Source organism: Fringilla coelebs, assembly GCF_963513975.1.
Source record: "Fringilla coelebs genome assembly, chromosome: 25".
Taxonomy (NCBI): domain Eukaryota; kingdom Metazoa; phylum Chordata; class Aves; order Passeriformes; family Fringillidae; genus Fringilla; species Fringilla coelebs.
Genome location: NC_140051.1, coordinates 7,358,752 through 7,369,956, shown reverse-complemented (window position 1 = coordinate 7,369,956; position 11,205 = coordinate 7,358,752). Strand labels below are relative to the sequence as shown.

At 49.0% G+C, this 11,205-nt stretch overlaps 1 protein-coding gene across 1 annotated transcript; it reads right to left on the bottom strand.

Moving 5' to 3' along the window:
• LOC311162908 (transmembrane protein 45B-like) lies at nt 1-2,646 on the bottom strand (the record flags this gene model as incomplete). The annotated part of the gene is made up of 5 exons (XM_084221515.1): nt 1-130; nt 387-532; nt 1,156-1,340; nt 1,978-2,190; nt 2,457-2,646. 5 exons carry the CDS (start codon nt 2,644-2,646, stop codon nt 1-3), a joined length of 864 nt encoding a protein of 287 aa, XP_084077641.1.
• Nucleotides 2,647-11,205: the final 8,559 nt, after the last annotated feature.

Below are 11,205 nucleotides of genomic sequence, written 5' to 3'. Positions count from 1 at the left end.
TCATTTGTCATCCAAGCTGCTCTCCGGCAGCAAGGTGCCACCGGAGCTCTTCTTCCTTCTGTGGAGGCACAAGCCACAGTCCAACTCCACGTCGATGTCCCCAAATTTCAGCTGGCAGGACTCATTGCAGCTGCAGGAGAGACAGTGACAGCAGTCAGGGACTTGTGGGTAGTGAGAGCCACTGGCTCACCCCACCCTGCTTGGGAAGGCTGCTCTGTGGCAGCAGGGAGCCCATCCCTTCCAGCCAAGCCACGCTTGGATACACATGGGCACCCACACTCCTTATCCCATGACACACTGGTGCATGGGTTTCCCAGCCAACTGTTGGATCTGGGTACTGCTCTTGGCCACCCCAGCCCATGCACTGTGCCAGGACCCCCTCATACCAGCGGGATGCGGCAGCATTGGCGGCCACCGTGGCGAGAGCACCCAAGTAATGCCAGCAGAAGCACATGGTGAGGAACAAAAGGTTGCTGGAGTCTCTCTGGTCCCAGCCCGGTCCTCCCCACGGAGGGGACAACACAAACCCAATCTGGTCACAGATGAAAGAGAAGTCAGACTTTAACACGTCCCTCCTGTTTTCCTCCTGATTTTAGCCCACCTGCTGCAGCTGACTGTGGACTAGAGGCACTGTAACCCCGAGAAACACCTGGGACGCTGCCCTTGGCTTCCCCAGCTACTGACACAAGGGTGTCAGGAAGGGATGGATTCTTTGCAGATAATCCTTAGGGCTTGCGGTGCAAGCCCAGCATCCTGGAAAAGGGGGACATCTAAAAGGTGACATTGCCAGTCTGTGCATTTCCCCCAAAAGCTGGGAGATTACATGAGAAATTTCCAAATGTTTCCAGTTACTTGGAACAAACAGAGGAAGAAAATGGACCTAATAAAATTAATAAAAATTCATGATTGTGGTTTCCTTCCCTTGTGGGCTCCAGTTTCCATTTTCCATTCATTTCCAGGTCTGTCCATGCTGTTGCATTACACGTGCACTTCATGATGACAGCTCTGGCATTGAGCCTCATTTCCTCTTCTTATTTACAAAGATATTTGAACAGCCTAGAAATTTAACCCCAACAGATGTGCCTACAGGGCAATCCCACTCCACTCGCCTTCCTGGGTGCAAAGATCTGAGGAGAATGTTGGATAGACACTGACCTGCCAAAGCCAAGAGCCCTGGAGAAGGAAGGAGCTGGTCCTGAATGTCTCCAGGATGATATGGTCTCGGAGGAACACCTCTAGGAGGGCACAGAGGGCTCCGCCAAAGATAGCCACAGCCAGCAGGGAGTGGAGGTGCTGGTCCAGCACAGCATCGCTGTAGTCACGGAAACAGAAGAGCAAACCTGCAAGATCCACCCTGTGTTAGTAAAGGACACTCTGGGATCTTTGTCTTAAATATCATCTGAAAACTCACTCTTAGGCTCCAGACCTTGCCATGATCTGCCTTGGGGGGAAGAACCAGAGAGCCACCAGTTGCTGTCACCACCTTCCCTCTGCTATCATCAGGCAGCCCCAGCACTGGCTCGGTTCTGCTCCCAAGGAACCCCTGTACCTGTGGAAGTCTCTGAGCCCCTTTACCTGGGGAGACCCTGTGTCCCAGCCAGGACTTCAGGAGGAGCACAGGGATGGGCACCTTGAACTCAAAAGATGGTGGGGAGTTTTGCAGCTGTCCCTCTACATCCAACCAAGATGGGGGGGGGGGGGGGCTACACCTTTTTGTAACTTCAGAGTGAGAGAGCTGCTGGCCACCAGGAGAAGCATAGATCCCTCAAGCATCCCCTGTGGCATCCAGCTATGGCTGGATCCATACGTAGGAGGAGCAGGGAGGGGAGTGACTGTCACAAAGCCAGTGTCATCGTGCATCCACACCTCCTCCAGGTCTGACTTTGTGGCCCCCAGACTGCCCAGGAGCTGTCACACCCATCAGCACTGCAGCAATTCCTTATTCTGTGTCTTCCCCTAGCACCAGGTACAACTCACCTTCCACAAGCAGAGCCAGGGACAGTGAGAGCCGGTCCAAGCCAGGGGGCAGCTTGAGTGGGGAGTGTGAGACCATGTCTGTGATGCCGGAGAGGAGGAAGAAGAGGTAGATGGTGGAGTAGTGCCAGTGGGTGAGGTCAGTCCAGCTGTGTGTCTTGGGGCTGTACAGCTGCAGGTGGGGACCAGTGGGGACAAACTGCTCCACCAGTATCCCTGGACAAAGACAGAAGAGGTCACTTTTCCTTATACATGGGGAAATTACAAGCCTGAGGAAATGTTCCTTTGCAGGTGTGGAGCTGTAAAGTTCCTTTGCTGCCCAGGAGAATGACAGCAAGCTCCTTGTCCCAGGGTGTGCCACAAGCATGTCCCCAAGCCCTCCCATACCAGATGTTTCCCACTAAAACAGGCCCAGTGCTGTGGGAGAGTTGCTCCTGCGTTGGTAGATACTGGGGCACAGACTCATCATCCCCCTCTCTTACCTACTAGAGCAAAGAAAGCTTTGACTGCGCCTTCGAAGATCTCCGTACGCCCACGGCCCGGCTGGCCCTCAGCACCCCCTTTCCTCCTGAGGTACTTCAGGGGGTACCTCACCGACCACCACAGGCCAAAAGCGAAGAAGAAAGTGCCCCGGAGGGCACTGCCCAAAAAAGTTGTTGGCATCGGGCTCATTCTCTGGACCTGCAAGGACAAACAGTGCCTGAGGACCAACCTAAAGCACCCCAAGGGCTTGTTGGGCTGCTCAGCATCCACAGGGATCCACATCAGGACAGAGCAGGTGCACATGGCTCAGGTGCAAACAGGGAATACCAGAATTGGGATATCAGCACAGGGAAACTGCCACTGTGCACCACAGTATATATGCATGTATATATGTATTTATGTGGCTGTATAAAATCATCAGAACTTCATGCCAGAAAACAATACAGTAGTGCCCAAGAAAGCGTAACAGCTATTAGAAGAGGAAGCACAACAAAGTTTTTACCAATAAAAAGCAACATGACAATTATTTCCTTGGACCATAAATTTGCTCCAAACTAGGCAATTACTAGGGTGTGAATCCAGTGCTGGATTAGGAGCTCCAGCCAGTGAAGGCTTTTCTGGGCTGTGCAGGAGGAGGCAAACCAGGAGCCATTAACATTTGGAAAAAGAGCCTTATGCATATTCCACTCAACCTTTGTGTGGCACACAAGTGGTGATTTGACACAAGAGATTTCCTCTCCATAGGAAGAAGCATAAAGAAAGCCTTGACTAAGTCAGATCAGTGCCAGAGTACCAACCAAGGAGGATGGAGAGGACCAAAGGTACAAATTTATATCCTGCAAAGTATTTCAGCCATAACAAAATTCCTTAGAAAAATCCCAGTGTAGTGAGTACAGAAAGGAATAAATAATGATTAAAGTGTTCCTAGCATTGTTTTACCTGGGGATGGTCTTGTTCCCTCCAGAAAGACCTCTAGAGCTCCTTGCTCTCTGTAAGCTTCTACCATCTAAGGAGGACTCACTTTTCTCCTCCTCATGGGCTTTCCAGTCCTTTTCTGCAACTTGGATGTGCACAGAGGAAGGCATTACTCATTCCAAAGCTTCCACACCGACCTGCCCTTGCATCACAGATCACATCCTCATTGTGTTTATAAATACCAAAGCAAATCGCAAAGGCTGGATGAACAACTCCAGCACGTTCTCCAAGTCCTCCCACACTAGAAAGTAATTAGGGACTGCAAAACAAGGGTAGGATGTGGCATGGCAAGTGCCTGAGGTGAGGGAGAGCTCTGCAAGATGTTCCAGGTCAGGTTATGGCTGCAGACCTAGCATAGGTCAGACTGGCTCACCTCTGTCTGGCAAACACAGGAATGTAGAAACCATTGTCATCCTTTGCATCTCTGGGACACAGGCAATCTGGGAAAGGCTCAAATCTATGCTAAGGTTTCCTTTCAGGACGGAAATTATAAAACAGCCTTCCAGGTAGGTGAGAAATGACCCATCCAGGAGCTGGGGATCATGGATGGCTCTCTGCTCTATTTGGGGTGCCTGCATTAGGGTGAGGTGGCTGATGCCCCAGGAGAACCTACATCTTTCTTGATTATACCCTGGGCACCCCAGCCAGGACACTTACCTTCCTTGCACAGACATCTACATCTGAAGTGTCTAACAATAAAGCACATTTAAGCATAGCACAACTGCATGATACATAACCAAATTTTACCATTGTTCTACTTGTGACTGCAAGGGCAACTGCCTGAAGTTGGAGCACACCCTGATTGAGAGACATGTTGGGAATATTAATTTGGCATGATGAAGGGGAGTAGAGAAGGAGAGCAGAGCCCAGAAATTACAAACATGTCCCACCTGCAGCCCCAGAGGCTGCTCCAAGCCATGCCAGCATCCAGGATTAACCTGGGGATCTGTCACCCCACATCCACCCGCCATATCCCCCTTGGCCTGAGTTACCAGCAGACCCAACCTGCTGTTTCAGAGCTGTCCCTGGAATCTCCTACCCTGACCATCCCTCTCCCCAGCAGAGCAGCCTCACTCTTCCTTGCAGCACCAGGGACCCCCTTGCTTCACAACCCCTCTGCAGCCCAGTCCAGCAAGGCTTTGGGGAGCTGTCACAAGTCTAGGAGTCTCCTTTGCTTCCCAGCAACTGGAAACAGCCCTTCAACAGCCACCACAGATCCCAGACTGGTTTGGGCTCGAAGGGACCTTAGAGCTCATCTCTTATAACTCCCTGCCATGGGCAGGGACATGTTCTACTGGACCAGGTTGCTCCAAGCCCCTTCCAACCTGGACTTGAGCACTTCTAACACTTCTGAGAATCCAGCCATATCCTGGGGCATCTCTCTTGGAGCAGAGATGTCCCAAACCACCATCAGACAAGCAGAGTTTGCATGTAACTCACTCACTCACCAAAAAAAAAAAAAAAAAAAATCCCACCTTCTTTTATAAAACAGCCACTATTCTGCAGCAAAACCAGACGTTTCCAAGCAACAGTCCACTTGCACAGCTCACATGTTTGAAGCACAGAAAAACAACCCCCACATTCACAGAGCCCCTCAGCCAGCCCAACAAGCCCAGTCCTGACACCCCTGACCCACTGGCTTTCCCCACTCCAGCTTTGGAGCCCATGCTCACATAAAAGCTCATTTAGCTCCAAGGAAGTGGCAGACAGCAAAGAGCAGAGAAGACACCAGGTTATTTATTCCTCCTGGGAGCTGCTCTGTCTGTCAGAGCACTTGAAATATGGCTGCAGACAGAAGTTATTACCTGAGCTGCCCTTCTCCCTCCACAGCTTCCAGGCTGTGATGCTCCTGCTCAGTCACCCCCAGGAGCTGCCTGCTGTCCTTCCAGAGGCATGCCTACTGCTCACAGCCTCCTCAGGCTTGGCTTGGGAAGGACAGCATTCCTGCCCAACTTCCAGGCTCTCCCCTGGAGCCATTGCAGCTCCAGATCCATCACCATGCACGATTTTGACCCCCACCTGCTCTAGTGGAGGGGATTGCTGCTGTCCCTCTGGATATGCCAGCATTCCCTACAAGCACCCATCAGCATTTCAGGAGAGCCAGCTTGTGTGCAGAGGACAAGCTCAGCACCTGGCTGCAGACATTTGGGAGGGTCTTCTCTTTGTGACTCCTCCTCCATCCTTGGACACTTCCAGGGATGGGGCAGCCACCACTTCTCTGGGCACCCTGTGCCAGGGCCTCCCCACCCTCAGAGGGATTTCCTCCTAATATCCCATCTATCCCTGCCCTCTGGCATGGGAAGCCATTCCCCTTGTCCTGACGCTCCAGGAGTCCCTCTCCAGCTCTCCTGGGGCCCCTCTAGGCACTGGAAGGGGCTCTAAGGGCTCCCCAGAGCCTTCTCTTCAGGCTGAACAACTTCCATCCTCTGCAGTCACACAGCTCCAAAACACAATAATCGCCCCAAAAATGACTAAAGCAAGAGATTTCTGGCACCATCAGCGCCACTTCCACCAGCCTCACCCACAGTTGTCATCACAATGAACCCTTGTCTCTCATGGATGTTCTCACCATGTTCCTTCTTTCCAAGTTCCAGCAGCCATGGCACAGCTGCTCACCAAGGTACGGATGGAAGAGTTTACCTGTGACTCCTGCCTGTCCTTCTCCCTCTCCAGATGTGTCAGCAAGGAGGTTATTACTCAGAAGAGGCAGATAAAGGGAGAAGCCACCATGGGGAGGTGCCCCTCAGACAGGATGTTTGGAGCTGAACATTCCATGGGCCAGTTCAAAGCACCCTGAGTCAACCACCTTTCACAACCTGGGCCACATCCTGTCTGCCATTAAAAAAACAGCCAACATCTCTCCTGGAATTTGCCACAAAAATCAGAATAAGCAGCCAATTCCTGTTCCCATGGCAACCATGTGTATTCAGTTGTTAGGATGGGGCTGGGGATGACTGGGTAAAGAGCCAAGCAGAGAGAAGGCGGCAGTGAGGTCTGACAGGGCTCTGCTGGAAGTCTGTGAACTGGGCTGCCAGGGACATGATAACCTTTTAGGGGGTCCAATCTTATAAAAGTTGCCTGAGGACAGGAGATTTTGTGCCAGAAGCTCACAAACCAGAGCAGAGCCTTTGTGAACTTCACCTCCCAGTCCACAGCAGCTGAGAAATGAGGGCCATGGCCCTCTCCCCAGTAAAGATGGGCAGGCAGGACACAGCAGCCTGTTTCCACTCCTTTTCCTCTCTAATACAAGAATGCTGCCCTTCACCAAGCAACCACAGACCCAAGCCACTTTGAAGCTGCTGCCCACCCCACTGATGGATGCAGAGATGAGCAGTGCAAGTGATTCAGGCAAATAAATACCTCAGGCCATCCGAGTGTCCTCACGTCCTTCCACAACATTGAGGTGATGGTGCAGAAAAACTCAGCATCACCCCAGAGCCCTGCCCAAGGCCCTGACCCTGGCACAGCCACGTTCCCAAACCAGCAGTTCTCCTAGGAAGTTGTATATTTCTCTCACTCGTGTTGCCAAACCCACCCCAAGCAAGATTGCAGAAACAGCCCTGCCCAGAGCCAGTGACCCACAGAAACCCAAGGCTGGAGCAGTACAGAAGCAAAGCAGCCTCCCCAGGGGGATGGGCTGTGGTCCAGCACAGCCAGAAAAGCCACCAAGCCATAGCCAGAAGCCTTTTATTCCCATTATCAAGTGGGAGGAAGGAAGGAAAGCAAGAGGCTGTGCCGTACACCCATCCCTGCTCACTTCCAAGGGTGCCTGAGAAGCAGGGTGAGTGGAACAAGGATGAGTACACCTGCAAAAGGCTCCTGGGAAGCTCACAGTAGCAAAGGAGCTTCCACAAATGGCAGTTTCACCCAAGCCTAAGCTTAGGAACTTGATACAACATTAAATCCAAGCATAGGGAGAAATACAACCCTCGTGGGAGTTCTTCCATACAGACCTATCTCTGAAAATAACGCAGGACGAGAACCATTGCTTTTGCAGCAGCACATCTGCTGAAGGGGACCTCTTTCAGCTCAGTTTTCCTTTCTGCAACCACCTACCTTCACAAACCACTACCCCAAAGGGCAAGAAGCTGCTTCCCAAGCAGTAGGAATCAAGCCCTTGGAGAAAGTGGGGAAAGATGAAGTGGGAGTGCAGCAGCTGGAGACTGACAGGAAGAGCAAGGCCCAGCTGGAAAGTTATCTACACAGAGGATCAATGTGCCTTTTTCCATAAAGGGCCAGTAAAGAGCAAAGACCAAAGAGAAAGCCTCTTTGAAAAGGTCAAGTTAAGTTACAGACAGTGAAGGAAGTTTTCAGTGCCTTAAACAGTTGAGGAAAGGAGGTTTCTTTTAAACCGTTCACATGAGAAAAATGAAGATTTAACTCTGACAGGTGGTTGGGAGAAAAGATAACAAATCCCCCAAAATCCCCTAGCAGGTCACTGAAACTCCATGCATGCTAAAATCATTGTGGGCACCAATGGATGTGATTCTATTTCAGTTCTTTAGGAATATACCCCTTCTAACTCCTAGGAAAAGACTGAAGTGTGTCCGACTCCCTCCAGCTCCTCAAGCTAAACCCTGAATTGAATTTGATTTCATATTTTTGTTTTTTTCATGTTCTTTTTCTCTCAGCTGTAACTGCAACATCTCCCTGAAGGTTCATCATCAGCCTCAGCGCTAATGAAAAAATGTGATAATGTTTGTCTCCTTCCTGGGGGTGGTGGGAGGCACAATCTAATTAAAGGTTTGCCAGCACCAGCAGCTTGAGTGCTGCAGATGGATTGTTGTTTGGGAAGTGCAAAGTATTATAATTATTATTATTATTATGAATGCTAACACCAGCTTTCATAAACAGGCGACAGGAGGTAAAGCAGGTGGTAAAAGCAGAGGCAGGGCTTGTTCTGCTGCTACACCTTCATTTCAGCCTCACATAAAAGTGACTGTGCGGGTGGCAGCAAGAGATCCTATCTCTGCCCCAGGAACGAGTGCCTTGTGGATGGGCTGTGCTGGCTCCTGATGAAGGGTTTGTCTTTCCAGCTGTAGGAAGAGCAGCTGCCAGGACCTTTGGCTGCTTTGGAGGTGTTGTTTGGGCTTCTTTGTAAGAGAAGGGCAGGATCAGCAGCTTCTTCCAGCCGTGGATGAGCAGGACACCCGAGTGACAAAATCAAACATCAGACTACAGTTACACAAAAGAAGCCATCCCTGAGACACCACCTCGGGATCCCACTCTTTTTTAAATCAGTGTGGATATGGATCCAAGCACACTGCCAGCCCACTCCAGCCGTATGGCCAATGGGTCCAGTACAGAGACACTTTAACTCAATTTATAGAATTATAGAATGGTTTAGGTGGAGAAAACCTCCAAGATCATCAAGTCCAAATATTATATGCTGAAAAACATGATCCAGAACAACTAATTGATATTAATCTTGTATTAAAAGCAAGTTTCCATCTAGGACTGTCCTAAAATAGCCATCACTCTAGAAATACTTGTGAGGATGGCGTAAGGTTGCACTTCTGTATAATAAATCATCTCTGTACCTCTGATCCAGACACCTTCATACTTTGTTTGGGTACCTAAACTATTTATAAACTGGTTTTAGTTGAAATGAAAATCATTAATTCTCATGCAGAAATTAACCCAAACTGTATTTTCTTCCTTAATCACAGGCTGGATCTCTCCTCCTTTCCTGACCTTCATACTTTGGAAAAGAATGTGCTCCAGAGCTGGAAAACAAATTAGTGAGTGCTTTGCTGACAGTCCTGGGATGTTTGTGGGAGCAGGGAGTTAATGAGGCAAACAGAAACAATTCCAGACACCGGGGCTGTGGAAGAAAAAGGTGTTTTGTTGCCATACAGTGACAGGGGCCAAAGAAAGGAGGGGGGAAAGGAGACAACAACTTGATTAAGAGCTGTGAAGAATTAAATAAACCCTATCCCAATTCCAAAAGCAAAAAGTGCTTTTAAAACCAGAGTTAGCCTTCATTTGTGCCCTGCGCTTTCATTGTGCCCTGGAATGGAAAAAACCTCTGGCTTTCGAGGGTGGGTAGGAGGAACATGACTGCTTCCAGCTTGGATCCATTCCTAGTCCAACAGCAGCTGCTGCCCTCCCCTGGCTGTTTAATGGGAATACCAATGCTTGGGCTGTTTCCTAAAAGAAAATTATTCACAAAAGACCAGAAATAATTCAGAGCATCACAGAAGGTCTTTTGCTCTTCAATGAACCTGTCCCTGTCCTGCAGCACTCCCATTAACTTGGTTTGTCCCCTTCCTCATGGTGGGGAGGGGGGTCTCTGCCATTAGCAGGTGGCAACTGCAGAATGATTTGTGTCTCCTCACAGCAGCCAGAGGAATTTGTGATGTTTGGAAAAGCTATTCTGCCTTGGCAGAAAAAAAGATATCTACAAAATGCTCCTCATGTTCAGTGGCTACGACTCATGAGACCCAGTCACGGGTTTATGAGATGGATTTATGGAGATGTAGCTCTGCAGCTTAATTCTCATCATGCCCAGTCTGTTTGCACCTCCCAGTAGCCAGCCCTGCAAAACAAACCAGCTTAGAAGTGGATATACAGGAACCCTAGCATTCAAGGAAAATTACTCTTTTTGGCATAGTTAATAAGCAATAAAATCCAGGCTGCAGTCTCTATAGTCTGTGACAGGCTCTTTGCACAAGGGGAAAAGGGTTAAAGGACAAGCTTTGCCTTCCTTTGGACCTGTGCAGTCATGAACATGAGCACAAAAATCTCTTGCAAAACCCCCACTACACGGAAGGGAGAAGATGTCAGTGCAGAGCATCCTTCTGGCCCTGGGGTTTGAGACATAAACAATGGTAATTTACATTGTGCTGGTGGTTATTTTATTTATGTATATATATAAATGTGTGTATATATATATAATTTTTATTTTAATCCCCATACTAGCATATTTTCCTCCTGTCTACGAGGTGACATTTCCAGTCACTTTTTGCAAGAAATTAGCTAGTAAAGGCAGCCTAAAACAAACCATGTGCTTGTTTCATCTTGCTTTCCAAGTTGAGGGGGTTTATTTTCAATGGAAAACTGGGACATTTCATGAATCCCTGCTGCATGGCCATGTATTTTAGAGTTGTTTAAGCTTTTCAGGTCTGAGGGATGGATTTTTCTAAGCTATTATTACACACTCTATAATTTATCAGTCTTAAATTTAAGGATATCAGCTCAGTGAGGATTTTTATTTCACATTTATTTACACTCTTAGCCTTTAAGGGAACATGAAGATGATTAACAAAAGCCCTCTTTAGTTCAAAGCTTCAGTAATAACATTTGTATTGTGTGCAATCAAGCCCTGGTGTTGCAAAAATTGCCATAATCTCACATTCAACACTCTCTAACTTGTCCTTCTTGGGGTGATGCCTTGCTCCAGAGGTGCATGACCTCAGCCTGGAGATTTCCCTGACTTCAACCACAGGAGGTCAAAGCCTTCAGGCTCTTGGAAAAGTCAGCTGGCCAAAAGATGCCCTCCATCCCTATGGGAGCATACAAGGGAGCCCACAGGATGATGTAATCTTGTCACGCTGAATTTCCATGCTTTGTTTTTCTGCTAAGAATCACTTCAAAGCTGTGGCCATGTTTGAGCCAGATATATTTGGGTATGGATGGAGGGCAGCCAGCCCTGTGTGCTCAGCCTTCCTCCCAGCTGGGGCACCTCTCTTCCAAAACAAAAATATTTAATTTGATTTGTTTCTTCTGGAAGAGGGACTGTTCATGTATTTGGAGCAGGAGCTTGCATCCTCC